This window comes from Crocodylus siamensis, chromosome 15, assembly GCF_052110815.1.
Source record: "Crocodylus siamensis isolate JL-2025a chromosome 15, ASM5211081v1, whole genome shotgun sequence".
NCBI classification, from domain to species: domain Eukaryota; kingdom Metazoa; phylum Chordata; order Crocodylia; family Crocodylidae; genus Crocodylus; species Crocodylus siamensis.
The window spans coordinates 54161399-54181078 of NC_143409.1; the positions used below are offsets into that span (position 1 = coordinate 54161399).

Sequence of the window (19680 nt, forward strand, 5' to 3'; positions counted from 1 at the left end):
CACCAGCTGCTCTCCACCGCATCACAGCTGGGAACTACTTCATCTCCTCTCACCCTTCAGTGGGGCAGGGCACATGGGCGTTTTCTGTTTGCGGGGCTGGGGGCAGCGCCGTGGGGACCATCGCCTGCCCTGGGCCCGGGGCTGCTGCTGGAGGGGATCAGGCTGTGGGGAAGGGGCCAGGGAATGGGTTGAGGCAGGACGTGCTCCATGGCCATCTCCCATTTACTAGCCATGGCCCAGCACTGTCTGCAAGTTGCTTTTGCTGCTGCTGCATCACAGCGGTGGCTTGGAGAAGCCAGCATCAGCCCCTGCCACCATGCCCTGTCCTGTGTCCCTGTCCCACCCAGAGGTCTCTCCTTTCCCTACGTGGGCACAGCTGGTTTGCTAAGCCCCAAGTGACTCCTTCACTGCCCTAAGCTGGCCCTGAGCGGCCTCCAGGTTGGGCATCAGCAACCACTTTGTGCCCTGAGGCCTGTGCGGGATCGGATGCAAAGCAGCCACCTGAGGGGCTCCCTCCCACCCCCTTCACCACCACCACCACTGGCCTCATGCTTCCCAGTCAAGCTGGCATGGGGGTGAACCACTGGGGACAGGCCGTGGAGCCCTGGCTGGAAGGCAGATCTCAAGCCCTCACCCTGTCTTCCCTCCAAGAAGCGGGAATCTTTAATGCCCCCTTCCCTGCGGATCCCGTTCCCCATTGCTCCCCTCTCTTGCAGTGGGCCCATGGCTCATCCAGGTGACCTGCTCTGTGCTGAATAAATCCCCATTGGGGAGCCAGGGCACCCAGCAGGTGTTGGAGGAGGTGTCTGGACCTGAAGCCATGGGTTTAACTTTGGCTGGGTCACCCTGCACCCAGGAGGCTGCCCTGCCCCACCCGTTTCCAGGGGGCTGAAACCTGTTGTGCCCAGGGCCAGATTAATGCATAGGCAAATTAGGCACCTCCCCAGGGCCCTGAGTTGGGCGGGGGCAGTCCATGGCACACCTGGCCTTGTCCACTTCCCTTCCCTTTTCTGCTGGACTCAGAGCAAGTCCTGGGGTGGCGGGGGAGGAGGTCTTGACCAGCACAGAGCCCATGAGTTTGTTTGCCTCAGGCCCACTAAAGGGTTAATCCATCCCTGATTGTGCCCCTTGCCCCACCCTGCTGGGTCTCTCCCCAGAGGGACCCCAGAGCACCGGGCACGGGGGCTGGGTGGGGGCCGTGCTCCCCTAATCTGGGCCACAGTCTCCCAGAGGTGGGAACATGACATGTGTTCATGCTCGGTCCCACAGGACTCCCCTGCTGGAGGAGAGGCCATTGCCACTGCCAGCGTTGCCTTTCCACCTGCCAAACGTGCCCCGAGGAGCTGGATGCCAAGGGAGGTGTCATGGGCTCAGAGAGGACAGCAAGGCACACAGGGATGTCACGTGCTCTGTGGCAAAGGGACAGGGCAAAGGTCCCCAAGCAGAGTGGCAGGACAGAAGGGCTGGGAGGACATTACAGATCTCTCCCCTGGAAGTCCCTTGATGTCGGGCAGAACGGGGTCGCTGAGCTGCCATCCAGCTCCAGCCTCTGAGACCCCACTGCCCTCCTGCAGCGGGGAAAGAGCCCGGGCGTCCCCACGCTGCTTCGAGCAACCAAACCCACTCACGCCCAAGACCTGGCCCTGCTTCCCTGCTGGCCCTGCTCCGATCCCCCAGGTCCCGCGCTGCGCTCAGAGCTGGCAAAGACGCCAGGCGTTTCCTATTGCAACCCCCGTGACCCTGCTTCCCTGCGTTGTTTTCCCCCCGGAGAAGCCTCCAAACAGGGGCTTGAGAGACAGAGAGAAAAAACTGACACAGGTGCACAATTGTTCTCTAAAGTAGCTTTTATAATCTGTCACAGAGAAATCAAAGAAATAATGAAGAAGCGGGGCTGGAAGGTCACGTCTAGTCCAGCCCGTCAGAGGCAGGTCAGCCCTGTTCAATCTATGCCAGACAAGCTATCACCTAAAACCCTACACAAGACTACCGTTAGCTTTGACACAATGCCAGGCACGCCTCTCTAACCTGCCACGGGGTCTAAAGCTCTCTTCACCCCACCCAAAATAAAGGAAAGAAAAGAAAAGAGGGAGGGAAAAAAAGTTTCTGTCCATTCAAACCATGGCCTTGCTCCAGAGTTGCGCCCCCCAGGTTGCAGAGTGGCACACACAAATTATGAAGTGTACTGTACAATCAACTCAGGACAGAGAGGGAGCAAGGGGGGCTCTGGGGCACGACCCACATGCTGCCTGATTCAGTGCAAGCCTGCTCACCTCCATGTTAAGAGTCATCTCTGAGGGCATCTAACCTCTACCTCGTGTTTTTTGTCATAAATATCAGACTGTGGTGCAGGATCAGCAGCCAGCTGATCAACCACAAGCAATCCCCAAATCCCACCGCCTCCACCCACCCTGGATCAACCAGGCCATGGTCCAGCAGGTTTAATGTCACAGGAGAGCTATCTACAGTCACAGAGCAAGGGGCTTTGCTCTGGTAAAATCACAGTGATCAAACACAAGGCATTTGCAAGGGCTGAATCAGGGTGGCATGTCCCTGTGCTCTGCTGTTTCCTCCTCTACGGGCCCCTCAGGCAGCGGTGCAGGCTGCACCAGGCTCTGCTCAGCTGTGGGAACAAGACAGGGAGATGTAGGCGCTGGAGGGACGGCAGCACGGGGACAGGCACTCAGCTCCAGCTGGGGTCACCCCCTGCACTGAGGGGGGGAGATGCCCCTTCCCAACACACCTCCCACTGACAGGTCCCCTCCCTTGCGCCGTGCTAGCTCTGCTCCTGGCAGTTCCTGGGCTTCAGCCCCTTCCCCGGGGCTGCGTGACCCAGAGTCCAGGCTGCCAGGGATGGCGTTGCCCCCCCCACTCTGCCCCTCCCCCCCAGGAGCAAGGGGGCTGGCGCACACCCAGCCATGCAGCTCTCCCGGCACTCGGCCCCCTCAGCTGCCCGGCTTGGGGTGATCTGGGGCTCCCAGGGCTGGTCAGAGAGCAGCAGCATCTCTTCTGGAGGATCCCTCAGGCCACTTACCTTTTACCTGTGGTTGCTCCCTGTGCAGGGAGGAAGGACGGGCGTTAGTAAGGTGTTTCAGGCCAGGTGAGACCCCCCAACCCTGCCCTGCACCTCCTAGCCTGGGCACAGGAGAGCCAGGTGGGCGCAAGCTACTGTGAGTGCCGGCAGGAGGCCTGTTGACTCACCCTGCCCTGCACAACAGTGACCAGATGCCGGCAGACAGGGGCTGACCCCTGCCCCTGCCCGCCCCCAGGTCTCACCCAGAGGGGCTGGGATTGCCAAGGGCCCCATGGCCCCACATGCAGTCAGAGCTGCTAGCTACACGGGAGGGACCCAACCCAGGAAACAGCACTGCCCCAGGCCGCAGCAGGCAGGCCAGGGGGTGAGGTCAGTCCTGCCAGGCAAGGGACCCACATGCTGAAAGCAGCCTCCAAGGACCAGGTGCAGGAACCCCCCTCCCCACAAGCTCCCTGCCAGGCCAGTGCTGGCACCAGTGCGGGGGGAGCGCAGAGACAGTGCCAGCAGGATGACGGTCCCTCCCCAGCCTGGCTCTTCAACCAACAGGCTGGCTCTCCAGGCTGCCCGCAAACCTGCCAGGCCCCAGCATCCCCTCCCCTGGCTTCCTCCCTCACACTGCCATTCAGCAGAGCCATCCGAGCCCTCGCAGGCTGAGGGGGAAATGAGAGGAGGTTGGAGCTCCTTGAGCACAGGGACCAGTTCCCCCAGCCCCACGCCCCACATACCCCATGTGAGCCCTGCAGCAGGAAAGCCCAGATCCCACGGTGATGGGACACGGGCAAAGCTCAGGGCTCAGCCCAGCCACACCAGCACCAACACCCTTCAGCTGCAGGGAGGCAGCGCAGGGCTGGGCAAGTCTGTCTGCCCACAGGGCGGGGGGCCCTGCACAGCACTGATGACAGGGGAGAGAGAGAGAGGAGGGGGCTTCACACTTACAGGACCACTGCTTTGTATCCCGCTCCCCATGTCCCTGCAGAGAGGAGGCAGAGGTCAGCGAGTGCGGCTGCTTCCACAACGGGACAGCTCTGACCTGGGGCCACAGCCCAGAAAGGAAATGCCTGCCCACCATGGAGCCATGGGCTCAGACCGGGACACAGGGCCCAGGACCCCCCCACCAGGGAAGGGGATGGGGCTGTGGGTCACAGTTTACATGGAGCACAAGAGCAGCCCTCGGGGGCCCTCAGCAAGGCAGCCGCACAGCCCTGGGGCTGGGGCCTGGCTGCTGCTGCCCCGGGGCACGCGGACCTGGGAGCCCAGGGCAGCCGGAGACCCACCGCCCCCCGCCAGGTCCCAGACACCCAGTGATGAGCCCCCCCGGCTCTCCCCTCCTGCCCCAGGGCCTGGGCATGGCCTGGGGCCAAGGCCTTCACTTGGCACTTACCGAGGAAGTAAACAGCTGTGCCCATCGTGACGATGACCAGCACAACAGCGATAACAATGCCCACAATAAGCATCGGGTTGGACTTAGGCTCTGAAAGAAGGAAGGGGTTTCTGAGCAAGAGGAGCCCCCAGACCTGCCCCCACCACCGTGCGGGCCACGTGCCCCTCTCCATCTGTGCCCTGTGTCTCCTCCAATAGTCCAGCCCATCCCACCTTAGTGGGGCCAGTCCGCCCCTCCCACCACTGCCACCCAGGGTCTCCTTCCTCCCCGTGCAGGGGTCACTCACTCTTGTCCCAGGCCACTCGCAGGGCTGCACCCAGGCTCGCGTGCTCCACACTGCAGGTGTATGTGTGGTTGCTGCTGGGGTCGATCTCGATGGTGGCCCAGGTCTGGTAGGTCCCGTCTCCGCTGGGAACAACCCCTGAGAGGCTCGTCTCCTGGGGCTGCGGCTCCCCGCTCTTCAGCCAGACAACAGCCACCTCCTTGGGGTAGAAGCCGTGGACCCGGCAGGACAGGGTGGTGCGTCCATACTGCAATGATGGCCTGTTGCTCACCTGTACTTTGGGGTGCTCTGGGAGGGAGGAGTCGGCCATTAGAGTGACCCCTGCACTGGACCCTTGGGCCCGAGATCCCTGCCGGGTAGTGGGGCTCATCCTCTGCACTGGGCCATACAAAGTTGGCTCCATCGGCCATTTTGGGCAGGAGCAGATGGCATTGGGGCAGGGGCACAGGGGATGGGAGACACGGCTGCCCTAGGCTTGGGGCTGTGGGAATGGGGTCCGGCACGGCTGATCTCTGACTCTTAGACACGAGCCCAAGGCACAGACACCCCATGAGCTCCACCCAGCTGGGAGGCCTGACCAGGGCAGAGGCAGGGCGCACTGTGTCCGAGAGGCGCCGTGGTCTTGCCCCGAGGCAGGGCTGAGATGCAGCGCTCACCGCCCCAGGCAGAGGGGTCCGGGGTGAGTGCTCCCCCCGGGAAGGAGGTGCCTGGTCGTGCACTCTGGCAAGACAAGTAGGGAGGGGTCCTCGGGCCTGGGTCCAGTGGGACACCCCCGCACTCCCAGCCCTTGCTCTTCTGTACCCCAGCCTGCCCACGCCTGGACGTGGGGGCAGCACAAGGGCAGACACTGCCCAGAAGGGAGCCCTGTGGCCCTGGTCCTGGGCAGCTCTTGGCCGCAGCTGGGTGTTGGGAAGAACGATGCTCGCCCCCGCCCCATACTCACTGCTCTGTGGCCGTGAGCTGTGCCCATACTCCAGGTATCTCCGCAGGATTTTCGGGCACTCGTGCTCCAGGAAGTTGCTGTAGTAGTGCAGGGCCGCGCTGTTCCCGTTCCACAGGCGCTGCGTGGCTTCAGCCTCGGCCTCCGCGACGGGGGCCAGCCACCGGTGCGTCGCCACGTCGTAGGTCAGGAATTCCTCCCCGTCAAAGCCCAAGTGCTGGAAGCCCTTGGTGCCACCGTCCGCCTGGATCTCGCAGCCACAGGCGTACTGAAATATGTGGTATCCTGCACGGAAGAGGGCACAGGGCATGGAAGCCAGGTCGTGCACGCAAGGGCCCCGCTCCCGGCCAGGACCGCTCTGACCCAGCGTGGCTGGTGCTTCTGATCAGCTCGAAGCAGGGGAAGCACAGGCCACTTTGGGATGCTGGCCATGCCAGTCCCAGCTCCCCGGGCAGCTCACCCTGGCTTCGGTTGTAGAGGTGCAGGAGGCTGCGGACCTTGCCGCGGAAGCAGCCCTGCCACAGCTTGTGGACGCGGCTCTCGCTCTCCCAGACCGCAGGCGGGGCTGCCCGCATCCAGGCAGCACGGGGCCGCATCTGCTGGGCCTCGCCATCGTACTCCAGAAAGAGCTCCCCATCCACATAGCCCTGCATCGTGAACTCGGGCAGGCCCGGGCTGGGCTCCGACACAGCCGTCAGGAGGTACTGCAGGGTGTGGGGGCCTGCCAAGGCTGGGGGGGCAGAAAGAGGGGTCAGTCAGTCCCAGGGATGCTGTCCCACTGGACGGCACAGCGGGGCTCCCTGTAGCAACCCAGGGACGATCCCCGAGGCCTGGGAGCGGCTCGGGTTTGCAGCAGCAGCTGGCATAGGAGCAGGCACCCTTGCAGCCAAAGAGGCGCAGAGGCCGTATCCCGTCGGATGGGCACGCAGCGCCCAACGGGGTGGCGCCTAAGAGGTTCGGCCGTCTCACAGGGCCAACGTGACCCTGCCCACCTCCAGCAGGCCCTTGCCTTCAGACCAGGGCTGCGCAGCACTAACAGCCTCTGCTGCCACCAGTGTACCAGGGCAAAGCCAGACCACTCCTCACAAGCCCCAGCTCCCACCTGCCAGCACCGGGAGAGGACCCCAGCCCCGGCTCCCTCCCAGCGGGGGAGAGAGAGAGCATGGGTCTGGATTCCCTGCCCCGACCCTTGGCCGTCCTCCTTTCAGTCCCACCCGGTCCGGAGGCGGGGGCGGGGAGAGCCCAGGCATCCCAACCCGAGACCAAGCAGGGAGGGAGAGGGTGGTCTTCCTCAGTTCCTTCAGTCCCATTTGGGGACTGGGAACCGTGGTTGTCAGAGCATGTTGTATGGGGCGACAGGAGACGGCGGGTCTGGGTTGGAGACACAGGTGGAGAGCTACATAATAAAGACACACGGGCACATGTGTGAATGCACACCGGGTAGAGAAAAATCCTCCTCTTCGGGAAGGCCGTAGTCACAAGCAACAAGGATGTGATCCTGCCTGTGTGGTTTGCTCTCCTCTCCATTTTGGCCGATGCCACTTCCCTGTTCCTCAGTCATTCTGCTTGCTCATCGCCCGCCCCCGCAGCCTTGGCGGTGAAGGGTGGCACCAATCAAATAGATTAAAAAAATAGACTCAGTGGAGTCAGGAAGTCCCAAGTACCCCACCAGACACTGTAAGTGAAACCCCAACGTAGGTATTGCAGGCAGGAGGGAGTGCAACAGTGGGGAGGGCAGCAAGCCAAGGGCAAGGGCAAAGGCAAAAGGCAAAAGGCAAAAGGCAAAAGACAGGGGCTTTGGAGAGAGCACGGTGGGGCCAGCAGGAAGGAGCTGGCCGAGAGCTCCCGCTCCTCACCTGCAGTAGCCCCAGCAATGCCCATCTCTCCTAGCAGCCAGATGAGGAGCCAGACCAGACGCAGGGGCTGGGACATGCCAGGCCAGCCTCTCCCCGGCTCCCCTAAAGACATCGTTCCTTCCCCTGAGTATCCAGGCACCAAAGCGCCAGCCAACTTCCTTATTAACTGAAACCCGGCACCTCTCACACAGCCCTTCCTGCCTCTGCCCCACCCAACTAGCGACCCGCGGAGCTGCCAAGTCACCAGTGCCTGGTTAGATTTCTTTTCTTTTCTTTTCTAATTTATTTTTTTTCTGTGTTCCAAGCCAAATCTGTCACATCTTGTCCAAATCCGTGAGTCAGTTCACAACCATAAGTGGCCCTACTACTGGCAAACAATCTCCACCCCCACCTGGGGCTTCAGATGTTTCTAAATCCTTTGCTGGGCCTCCTATGTGTGGGCCCAAGTCCAGAGGCTTGGGGTTTGGATGCCCCCAAGTTTCGCTTGCCCTCAGCCATACGGCCCCAGGAGCAAACTTGGGAGGAGTCTCCCATTTGCATAAAGTGGGCATAAAGTCAAGATCTCCACACTCGAGCAGCTAAGTGGGAGGTTAATGATGTATTACCTTGGCGGGTACTACCCCTGCTGCAGGAGAGAGGTCATCCCCGGGTGCAACTAGGACAACCACCTTGGTGGTCACAGTGTTTCCCCTACCAGGCAAGCATAGGCACAACACTTGATCCGAGTCACCCCTGCAGCTCTACAGCGCAGAAAGCACAGAGCAGTGGTAGCAGCAGCCGGGGCACCAGCCCATGCAGCCAGCAGCACGAGCCCTGGGCTGACTGACCCCCACTGCTATAGGTCCTGTCCCTTGTGTCCACATCGAGGGCAGCAGACAACCCGGGCATGAACGGTGCGTGCCTTGGTGACTGGGAGGGCACGGCGGTGGCAGGAGCGCAGTGGTGGTAAGCAGGGGAGCTCCCACAGATGCCACCAGCACTGCTGGTGGGGGTGTGGCGAGTGCCGGCCAAGGGCTGGGGAACACCCACAGCCGCCACCGGCAGCATTGACAGCGGCCAGCATGGATCGCGGACTGCCCGCAGGCACCGCCAGTGGTGTGGGCGGTGGGGTGGCAAGTGGCGACTGCCCACAGGCACCACCAACAGTGTCGGCGGCGCCTCTTTGCAGCGGATTTGCCACCATGCTCAGAGGGTGCATGTGCATCTGCGTGCACCCCCTACGTGTTGCCCCTGAATCCAGGCACAGATGGCCCCGTGAAAATGCAGCAGCCTCTGCAGAGGAGCATGTCAGTCAGGCACCAAGAAAAACATTCGACAAGGACCAGGGGAAACCTATTTGGATTTAGAAAGGCATTCTGGTAGCTGACTGCTCCTTGCACCCAGCAGAAAGTCCCACGAGTTTGAACCGATATCAAGGGGCCCCCCACACAGTGATGCAGCCCAGAGCTCAGCGCTGTGGGATTCATGCCTGTGGATTTATATTTTCCTTCCAGACCATCTCACAAGCTCCTGCCCACCTTTCCCCCGGGGAAGGGCTCCGGCCTGGCTCACACAAGGCAGGGCAAATTTGCACCTGGATCACGTAATCCTTGACACAGGTGTGATCACAGGCAGGGACGTTCCCTGTCCAGCCTAGCTGCTGGAGCTGCTTGTGAGGAGGCAGCAGGTCCCTCTTCGGTCCTTGGGAGGAGGAGTCTGTTTATTGCACATGATTTCTCCGAAAAGGCAGCAGCTTCCCCTATCTCACGGTCTGTTTCCTGCACATAAACGCTCACGTGGTCGCCAGTAACAGCCGGTCACGTGGAGGCAGCTCCCGAGAGCCCTGGTGCCAGAGCCGCAGGAGATGTGCAAGCTGGCTCAGAAGACCAGGGGAGCCTTCACCTTGGCCCTACGCCTTCTGCTGTTTAAACCAAGCAGGACATGCAATGGCAATGAAAACCTTAAGAAGAAACTATGACAAAAAATAAGTCGCACCCTTTCTGTTGCTCCTCAGAGGCAAGAAGGCAGGGCGGACGTGCCCCGTTACACCCTGACTAAATAAGCGACATCTACAGAGCACAGGCTTTCCTGAACCCACGTTCACTTCCCCAGAGGCTGTGAAAGGACAGCACAGGGCAGAGGGAGGAATAAGTTGCAAACTAGCATCACCCTCCCTAAGTCCCGTCTCCTTGTGAGGCTGTCAAAGGGGAACTGAAAAATACCCTCATTTCTACATTTCCCCCTCTCTCTTCCAGAAAGCGAACGGTTCATGTTTGGACAGTTCGTGTTATTTGCACTTCAAGCATGATAGGTTTGCCTGAAGCTGGCAGCCGAGACTCTCTGCTTCCCGTGTCCCATGCTAGGCCCACCGAGGCGGACGTTACGGGGATCTGCACGAAGCCCCAGCTCGTGCCATCCCCCGAAATCACGCGTGGTTCCTCCCCCGCAGCAGAGCCGTCCCCTGCCCACATGCCCAGACCCTGCTAACCCGAACCTGCGTGAAGGAGGCTCGGCCGTGTTTGAGATCGGCGGGGGGTCGCTCTGCGTACATTCAATACGGCTCCACCCCGCGTGACGAGACTCCAGCTGAAACGCAGACCTGCAGGCCCGGTTCCTAACTGGGAGTAAAGGCGTTTAATCTCCCCCGCCCCAGACTGCATTCAGGCGCCAAGCTGCCGGCTACGACAGGGTCCAGAGGCTCGCTGCGGGTGCAGCCTGAAGGGTCCAAGCCCGGGGGAGGACGCAGGTGCGGGGTGTCCTGGCCAGGAGGGCCCAGGGCACAGCTAGTCACTCTGCCGAACAGCGCCAGGGCAGAGCCGTGCTACGGGCAAGAGGGGCTCTGCTGGAGTCGCAGGTGGGGGCTGCCAGGGCTAGCCAGTCCCTGGGCCAGAAGGGGCAGGGCTGGGATGAGAGACCCCGCTGCCAGCAGACAGGCACCTTCCTCGTGCTCGGCAGCCCTGCGGGAAGTTCCCGAGAGGGCACAGGATGTGTCCGGGCCACAGCCGGCAGGAGGCTCAGATCCGGCCGTGCCAGGGTGGGACTTGGCGGGGCAGACGTGCTGCCTGGAGACAGCTCCAGCCCCACAACACCTACCGCTGCCCCCAGCCCGAGCCAGCCCAGTGCTCCTCTGCCTTAATGCATGCGCTCCCCCAGCTCAGTGCATCCTGTCCCACGGCAAGGGGCTCTGTTTTGCAAAATCAGGGCAATCAGAGCAAGGCATTTGGAAGGGCTGAATCAGCATGCGATCGTCAATGATCCGTCTCTCCTCTTCCGTGGGTCTCTCAGGAGGTGTCACAGGCCCCACCAGGCTCCGCTGAGCTGTGGGAATGAGACATGGGAGATGCTGGAGCTGTAGGGACTGCAGCACCGGGCAGGCATTGACCCCTGCTTGGCTCCAGCCTGGGGTCACCCTGCTCTGAGGGGAGGAGATGTCCCCCTCAACACACCTGCCACTGCCAGGTCCCCCACGCTTCACTAGCTCTGCTCCCAGCAGTGCCCTTGCCCAGATCCGCAGGCCCCAAAGCCCAGTCTGGCTGGGGGGGTGATGGACACCCCGCTCTGCCCCTCTCCCCCCAGGAGCAGACGGGCTGGTGCACAGCCAGCCATGGAGCTCTCCTGGCCCTCAGCCCCACGGCTGCCCAGCCTGGGGTGACCCGGGGATCCCAAGGCTGGTCGGAGGGGTGCAGGGTCTTCTCTGGGGGATACCTCGAGCCAGAGCCCCCTGCACTTGCCTTTGACGCAGGTGCTGGAGCTGTGATTGCTCCCTGCGCAGGGAGGAAGGACAGACATTAGCCATGCGTCTCCGACCCCTGAGATTCCCCCGGCCCCACCCTGAACCTTGTACCCTGAGCACAGGAGAGCCAGGGGGCATGAGGGGCTGCCAGTGCAGCCAGTAGGCCCTTCACACTCACCCTGCCCTGGAGCAAGTGAGCAGGTGTGGGCTAGCAGGGGCTGGCCAGGTGACAGGGGGGGTATCTGCCCCTTCCCCTGCCCTCCCCCCACAGGGCTCGCACAGAAGGGGTTTGGGTTGCCAGGAGCCCTTTGGCCCCACATGCAGCCGCAGCTGCCACCTCCACCCAGGCAGACCCATGGCAGGGCCATCCTGCCCCCAGGGCAACCTCCCTGAGTCAGACCTACAGGCTGGCTCGCCATCCACCCCCTTACCAGCCCGGCCCCCGAAGCCCCTCCCCTGGGTTGGGTCCCTCACACTGAAACTCAAAGGAGCCATCAAAGCCTTTGCAGGCTGGGGGGGGGATGGGGGGGGACAAAGAGGGGATTAGAGGTCCCTGAGCAACCCCCAGCCTCGCGTGCCCCATGCGAGCCCTGCTGGCAGGAATGCCCAGATACCGCAGTGACGGGCACCTTGTGACCCCCAGGGCAGGAGTGAGCCCCACAGCACCAGTGACGAGGAGAGACTGGAGGGGGCTGCGCACTTACGAGGTCTCTGCTCTGTGTCCCGGTCCCCGATTCCCGGCAGAGAGAAGGCAGAGGTCAGCGAGTGCGGCTGCTTCCTCCACCAGGGATGGCTCTGCCCTGGGGCCACAGCCCGGAGAGGAGCTGCCTGCCCAGCGTGCAGCCAGGGGTCAGACCAGGACACGGGGCTCAGGACACCCCCATCAGGGGAGGACAATGGGGCTGTGGGGCACGGTTCACATGGAGCCCAAGAGCGCTCAGGGGCCCTCAGCAAGGCAGCCGCACAGCCCTGGGGCTGGGGGCTGGCTGCTGCTGCCCCCGGGGGCACGTGGACCTGGGGGGCCAGGGCAGCCGGAGAATCCAGAGTATCCCCCCAGGTCCCAGGCATGGCAGTGATGATAAGGCCCCACCCTGCTCCACCAAGGCCTGGGCATGACCCCAAAGGCTTTGCCTGGCACTTACTGAGGAAGTAAATAGCTGTAATCATCGCAGCGATAATGACCAGCACAATCGTGATAACGAGGGCCAAGATCAGGCTGGACTCAGGCTCTGACAGAGGGAAGGGGCTTGTAAGCAAGAGGAACCCCCAGACCCACCCCCCCTCCCCCGCTGCAGGGCCCAAGTGTCCCCTTCCCATGGGTGCCCGTGTCTCCTCCAACCCCACCAGTCCTTCCCCACTTAGCAGGCTTAATGAGCCCCTCCCTCCGCTAGAGGCTGGGGTCTCCTCCCTCCCCGGGCGGGGGTCACTCACTCTGTCTGCTCTTGTCCCAGGCCACTCGCAGGCCTGCACCCAGGCTCGTGTGCCGCACACAGCAGGTGTACGTGTGGCTGCTGCTGGGGTCGATCCCGACGGTGGCCCAGGTCTGGTAGGTCCCGTCTCCGCTGGGAAGGATCCCTGGGCGGCTCCTCTCCTGGGGCTGCGGCTCCCCCTTCTTCAGCCAAACGACAGAGATGTTTTTGGGGTAGAAGCTGTGGACCCAGCAGGACAGGGTGGTGAGTCCGGCCCGGGATGATGGTCTGTCACTCACCTGTGACGTGGGGGACTCTGGGAGGGAGGAGACACCTGTTAGAGTGATTGGCCCCGCTGGCCCCGTGGGTCTGACATCCCTGCCAGGAGGCCGGGCTGGGCCCCTGCGCTGGGCCATACAAAGCTGGCTCCATCAGCCATTTCAAGCAGGACTAGATGGTATCGGGGGGGAGCACAGGGGACAGGAGACCTGGCCATGCTGTGCTCGGGTCTGCAGGAACGGGGTCTGAGACAGCTGATCTCTGGTTCTCAGACACATGGCTGGGGCACAGGCAACCCAGCCACGGGCTTGATCCAGGCAGGGACAGAGCGCACTGTGTCACACAGCAGCACTGTGTTGTGGCCCAGGGACAGGCCCAGGCCCGGGACACAGCACATACCACCCCAAACACAGGGAGATTGGGCGGGCGTTCCCTGCGGGTAAGGGGTGCCCTGGGCGGGTAACACCGGGACTAAGGCTCTGCAGCGTGGTCTTCCCGTGCTGCAGGTATTTCCACAGCCACTCAAAGCAGGTCTCCTCCAGGTAGGCTCCTACAATCCTGCTCTGAGTGACCCGGGCCTGTGTTGGGACTGCCACCCAGGTGCGTGTCCTCAGATCAGAGCTGATGAAGTCTTCCCCATCATAGCCAAACTCAGTGCTGCTGTCTTCACCAAGCTCACAGCCGTAGATGAGCTGGAGCGTGTGAGACCCTGAAACACAGATGCTGATCCTGGGTCAGGGTCACAGCTCCAGGGAACAGGTGTCACCAAGGGCTGCCAAGCTGGGCAGGGGCAGAGCCCACCTCATGGGGGGCAGGTAGCGCTGGGACAGCTCGGGGGCTCCACTCACAGAGACCAAGGCTGAAGGGACACAACTGCAGCCCACACGCACCCTGGCAGCGCAGGAGCCCAGGGCTGGGAATGAGCCGCTGGAAAGGAAAGGGCAAGGTCGGCAGAGCAAGGGGCAATGTGAAACCAGCCGGGACAAGTCTGGATTGGAAAGCAGAGTGAGGGCTGGGGTCTCTGCTGTGACTGGGCGGACCCCCCAGGGGTGGCACAGTCTGGGCGGGGAGAGGACACGTGGACTGAGGCACTGGGAGCCCCACAGTGGGGGTGGGCACCACAGCCCAAGGCAGCCCCAGCCCCACCAGGAACGCTGGGTGGGTGTGGGGTGGCCTTTACACCTCCCACTGCTTCCCTGTGGAGCCGGCTGGGGCTGCCTCCTGCCCGCAGTGTCTCTGACGGGGGGTGAGCCCCCTGCCCGGTGCCAGCGCTGCACTCCCGTGTACCTGCCCTGGGCTGGCCGGAGCCCTCCCGCTCCTCACAGGGGCTCTTCTGCATCCTCCCTGCCCAGGCACCAGGTAGCCCCGGGCCCTGCCCCGGGACTCTGCCGAGGCACAGGCCAGGCCGAGGTCCTCACAGGGCCCTACCCCTGGGGCAGGCTGGGCAGCGCCTGCGCCTCCTCCCCTGCCAGGCTGCGGCGGGGCAGCCCCGGGGCGCGGGGCAGGGGGCAGGCACGGGGCAGGGGGCAGGCACGGGGGGCAGGGGCTGGGCCGGGCAGAGGCGTGGGCAGGAGCCCCAGGATGGCACCTTCCATCATTGCCCTCGCTGGCAGCACCAGCTGCGTGAGCCCTTTGCGCCCCAGCGCGGGAGATCCAGCTGCACAGGGCTGGTGATAGGGACCCTGCACCCAGCTGTCTTGGGCATCACAGGCCTACATGGCCCCTTGCCCTCTTACACATCGGTCCTCCCGCCCCAGCCCCCGCCCCCGCCCCAGCCCCTTGTCCTTCCCAGCCCCATCAGCCCCTACACACAAGACTCAGAGACGCTCAGCCTGGGTCAGAGGGGCTCCCCGGGCTGGGGTCACTGTAGGGCCAGGAGCCCCTCCCGCAGCGCAGGGGGTGCAGCGCTCTTCTCACCCCGGCTCCCACTTACGCTGTGACGGGGGCAGGCTGGCGTGTTCAGAGGCCTGGGGGGAGGTGTGGCACGGGGGCTGGGGCAGGCTCACCCAGGGAGGGTGGTGCACACTCCTTCCCCCTCTCTGCTGTATGTCAGAGCTGGCAACCCAGGCCCTGGCAGCACGTGGCAGGGCAGCGACAGGCCCCAGGAAGGCAGAGCAGGTCTGGAGGCCACAAGAGCTGACCTCAAACACCCCTCACCTGGCAGTGGCACCGAGGTGCTCAGGGCAGGGCAAGGCAGCTCCAGACAACCGGAGCGGGCAGGAGCTGGGGAGCTGCGCGCGGACCACGGCAGGGCAGAGAGCAGCCGTTCCCACCACTACCGGGCACGCGGGGTTTCCCTCCACGCATCAGCGTGGGCGCTCCGCCCTGGGGGACAAGGGCTGGGCTCCGGCTGCCAGGAGCTGCACAGCCCGGCGGGGTCTGCGTAGCAGGTCTGAGGCAGGGAAGCACCAGAGACTCGGCCTCCTGGGCACAGGCCGGGGGATGCTGCTTACACCGGATGCACGGGAAGGGGAGAGGGCTTCCTCTGCAGCCACCAGACCCCCTGGCTGAAGACTGAGTTGGTGCCCCTGCCCCTCACCCTGCCCCTGCCTGAGGCGACGGCAAAGAGTAGCTGGCTGGCAGGCACCACGGACTACACACAAGACAATGCAATGTCTGCCCAGCTCCCTACCCTAAGCTGCTGGCAGATGCTTGCCCCACTCCCTCACCAGTCACCCCTTGGTCCCAGGGTCCCCCTGATCCTCCTGCCCACCCCTCCCTGCCCACAGTTACAGCCAGTCTGGTTGTAGCACTGCCGCGGGGCAACCTGGTTCCCTTCAAATCCCTGCTGCCAGCCCTGCAAGCTCCTGGTTTCAGCATCCCAGAAGTCAGGGTCGACGGCCCCCTGCACCCAGTCCCCACGTGGCTCCTCTCTCCGTGTCTCGCTGTCGCAGTGGAGAATTTGCTGGTTGTCCACGTAGCCCACGGCAGTGAAGGCGAGCACGTCTGGGCTCGGATCTGACCCCCCCATGTAGAAATGCCGGTAGAAGTGGGAGCCTGTGGGAGAGTGACGGGTCAGCACTGGTGGGGGCAGACACCAGTGCCCTCGGGTGCTCCCTGCCATCTCCCAGAGGGGCTGTGTGGCAGAAAGCCTTTTTTTTTTTATCCCTGTTTTTTTGCACCAGTCCTGGAAGCACTGTAATACCAGGTCAATGCATGGAGTGGATGGAGCAAGCCCCGGCTCCACCTCCCGACACCAAGAATCTGCTCAATATAGACCTCCGAGGGAGGACATATCAGAGACGATCACCTGCCCTGGGGAGCCCGCCTACGTGGTCACGCTGCTTCCCTTGCCAGGTAAGTCTCCTTGGTTTCTCCCCAAAATCTCTGCCCTGTGACAATGTGATTAAAACCTCTGAGCTGTGACCATTTGATTAGGATGGGCCCAGCACACAGAGGAGTCACACCTCAGCCTGTCCCTTTAGGTCACCTGAGCTGGCTGCTTTCCTGAGGGAGGGGGAACCTGCTCTCTCTGCCTACAGGAATGGCATCAGCTACCTGGGTGGGGGGTTTCTACCTGGGGGGCTGGAATCTGCCTGGTAACAGGTGATGCATTTCAAATTGGTTGGCTGACAGCCAGCTGGGGCTGACCTCCACTGGCCCAGGTGAGTGAGGTCACAGGCGCTAGGACGGGTCTCTTCGGCCATGAGGTGAGGCTGGAGCCATGGAGCGGGGAGTTCAGAGAAGCTGTACCAACTAAAACTAGCTTCTTCCCCAAAAACTCATGAACCAGGAACAGCCGGATGCTAGAACGGATCTCACCAGCCTCTGGATGAAGTGTGTGAGGAAGCTGCTCAAGATTGGATTAGATATCTAGCTGGCAGTAACTCAGCTGCATGATCAAAAGGCTACCCCAGCCACACTGTTTGCTCTCTAGGATTTCTAGGATATTGCTCAATCTTGTACCCTAGTTTCACCCTACCCCAGTAATCAATAAAGTTCTCCTTTGTAACCGGTGTGGGAGACTTATTGAGGGGTGGGTCTAAATTATGCCTAAGAGACTCCTTAGGTCTGCGGACTAAGGGAGACTATACCTTTTTGCCCCCAGACTTGGGGAAGTGCCCCAAGTGCCTGTACCGGGTCGAGTACCTGTGGGACATTAGGCCTGTGTTTCCCCGAGGACACAGGGCCGGAGTGAGTCCATTCTCGGGGTGGTGGCAGCTACGATACCCCCAGGCTAGCGAGTGTGCTCTGGGAAGGGGGTCGGCCGGACATAAGGCGCCCCCTGGAGGCATTCGGAGCCTGGCAGGTGGTCAGGCGCAGGGAGGTGGGCGGCTCAATGCAGGAGCACCCCCTACTGGCCCGCCACAGGCTGTAGAGGAAGGACCCGGCGCTGCAGGCCAGGCTGGAGAGGAAGCACAGTGGAGGGAGCAGTGGGGGCCAACAGGACAGGGCAGATCCTCCCCTGCTCCCTCCTCAGTCCTCGGGTCCTGATCTCAGCACAGCAGAGTGGAGAGAAGTGCAAGCAAATCCCAGAGCAGCTTCTGGCTGCGTTCAAACCCAACCCTGTCTCACTGCCTCTGATCCCTGTCACAGCGGGTCTCAGGCTTGGACCTGGGGTGCTTCAGGAAATGCCACCTCTTCCTTTCCACTCAGTTTTGACCCAAAAATACACCAGAGCCACTCCTCTGGGGCACAGAGCTCAGCCTGCCCCAGGTGGCTGCTCTGCAGGACATGTCTGATGCACTCGCTGCTCCCTGGTTGTTTTGGGAGCCCTGCCTGCGCCCCAGGTGTGCTGACACTGCTGCCCTGGGGCAGCCTGGGAGCACCTCCAGCACCGGGGAATCGCAGGCCTTGCTGCCCAGGGTATCGTATTGTTAGAAATATTATTAAAAATGCATAATGAATGGAGTGTTGTTAGAACTGCACAGTCTACATCTCATACCTGATAAGAAAAAGAAACACCACCAAGGACATCCCTCCCCTCTTGGCTAATTTACTATCTCTTTGTTACACTAAATCACATACTCCCTCTGTTTTCTCATGTAGATTACAGAAATTGCAATTCTAATGATTGTGTCCTTGAGAGAGAGAGAATTTGAACTTTTGGTAACCTAGAGAGCTTTCTAAGCATGCGTAATTAGCTAATGCATATATGCCTATCCGCCCTGCATACTTAAGTAGTTAATTATAACGCACATGCGATGGATGACGTGACGTCATTTCATGTATGTTTGTATGAACCAGAAATGAGTTGTAAGAGTTCCTGCTTCTGCATACGTGCCCAGGAGAGAGAGGATAAAAGCCAGCTGGAAGTTTTCCGCGGGGGCAGAGTGGTCTTTTGTCTTCACTCTAACCCTATTTGCAAATATACCCTTTGTGTTGCTAATGTGTGCCTGAGGAATTATTATTCGCGAGCCTCCAAAGAAACGAACTGCGATTTTTATATCAGTACTACCACCGGGTTTCTGTCCCAGGGTGTCCTGCTTTAGACTCTACAGTCATCTCAGGAACTGCTGCACAGTGGCACTGCCAGGCCTCTCTCACTATTAGAAGCCATTTCTTCCCAGGGTTTGGGTGGCCTAGGCAACCCTGAGGGTGCTGGCAGGGTGGCATGGTGGGTGGCATCCTGTCCAGCTCTGCAGGGTCGACTGGCCCCAAACCCGGGTCCTGCTGCAGCCCAGACCTCCTTGTGCACCTCCAAGAGAAGGAGGACCCAGCCCCCACAGTCACTTCCTGGCCTCCCCTAGCGGGGGAGGGGAATTGGTGGGACAGAACATGGGAGCACTGGTGGGAGCACTGGGCCATGCAGCTCACCCTCCAGCGGGGGGGGCGTTGCTTGTGCCGGGGGGGCTTGGCCGCTCCCTCAGCTCGGCCCACCTCTCCCACCTGCGGCTGCCACCACTCACCAGTGTGGGACACGGGTGCGGCCGCCATGAGCAGGGCCAGGGGGCTTGGCACCGTGGCAGCTAGGCCTGGCCTGCTCCGGTGCTGTGTCTCTAGGTTTCCCTGGTTGCCCTAGCAACCAGCACCTGCGCTGTCCTGGTGACTGGCAGCTGAGTTTCCCCCTTACCACCACTAGGAGTCTCTCCTGAGCCGTTTCTGCTCTCAGTCCAGGGCACCTGAGAGCTCTGCGACAGGCTACTAGCCAGTGGGTGCAAGGTGCCCAGCCCAGAGCTGCCCAGGAAGGGGACAGCTCAGTGTGTCGAGGCATTGCTGTCATGCCTGAGCGATTTGTATTTTGTTACCTGTTTGATTGTGATTTGTGAGACAGGCACAGGCACAGTGCTAGCACATATGATCCTCACCGTACCCCTAAAGAAGCAGAAGGGATTGCAGAGTGCACCTGACTCATCACTCAGATCTGACAGTCATTCCCGAGTGGAAAGGGGTGGGGTGGAGGGAGGAGGAGCCCCACAGGAGCTCTACACCGGGCTGAGCGCACTGAGGCCATCAGTGACCCACCAGTACCACCGCCCTCTACATGACGATTCCTCTGGAAGAAACAGAAAAGTCGTGGTGGGCAAGAAAGACAAGGTGTGTCGTGACCAGGTGAGCAAGGCATGACCACTGTCTGTCTTTCAGGGGATGTCAGGCATGGATGTGTAACACCAGGTCTTGAACTGAGGGAATGGGGTCTATCGCCAGAGCTGCTCTCTACTTCTCAAACATGGGCCTGGACCAGACACCTGGGAGGATGCCCTCACCTGGAGAGGAGTGACTAGGGCCAGGACAGACCTCACTGGGTACCAGAGTAATAGTGTGAGGGTGAAGACATCCTGCCAGTGGCAGCACTCACAGTCTCCCATATGGGAGGAGGAGCAGTATGTTCTCGACAGGGTGGGTGGG

General features: G+C 61.8%; 3 protein-coding genes and 1 pseudogene across 7 annotated transcripts in view; all 4 read right to left on the minus strand.

Annotated features, from left to right (window-relative positions):
* LOC149852907 (BOLA class I histocompatibility antigen, alpha chain BL3-7-like) overlaps positions 1 to 19680 on the minus strand; it is a 622447-nt gene that overhangs the window by 265381 nt on the left and 337386 nt on the right. The gene's annotated exons all lie outside the window — the stretch shown is intronic.
* On the minus strand, positions 1845 to 10319 carry LOC149852918 (major histocompatibility complex class I-related protein 1-like). Of its 5 annotated transcripts, none has more exons than XM_090028470.1 (9): positions 9965 to 10319; positions 7073 to 7225; positions 6096 to 6365; positions 5639 to 5920; positions 4699 to 4983; positions 4413 to 4502; positions 3968 to 4001; positions 3032 to 3051; positions 1845 to 2620 (listed from the first exon to the last, which is right to left on the minus strand). In XM_090028470.1, the coding sequence occupies exons 2-9, from the start codon at positions 7194 to 7196 to the stop codon at positions 2535 to 2537; spliced, it is 1191 nt and encodes a 396-aa protein (XP_089884596.1). In that variant the 5' UTR covers positions 7197 to 7225; positions 9965 to 10319; the 3' UTR covers positions 1845 to 2534. The 5 variants fall into 5 exon arrangements, with proteins under 5 accessions (XP_089884596.1, XP_089884595.1, XP_089884597.1 ...); XM_090028469.1 differs by lacking the exon at positions 9965 to 10319 and adding an exon at positions 7492 to 7608; XM_090028471.1 differs by lacking the exons at positions 7073 to 7225; positions 9965 to 10319 and adding an exon at positions 7492 to 9395.
* LOC149852919 (major histocompatibility complex class I-related protein 1-like) lies at positions 11904 to 15886 on the minus strand. The gene is made up of 5 exons (XM_090029513.1): positions 15625 to 15886; positions 13364 to 13600; positions 12635 to 12928; positions 12346 to 12432; positions 11904 to 12031 (listed from the first exon to the last, which is right to left on the minus strand). Exons 1-5 carry the CDS (start codon positions 15860 to 15862, stop codon positions 11904 to 11906), a joined length of 984 nt encoding a protein of 327 aa, XP_089885639.1. The 5' UTR covers positions 15863 to 15886.
* LOC149852920 (U2 spliceosomal RNA) lies at positions 16003 to 16121 on the minus strand (annotated as a pseudogene).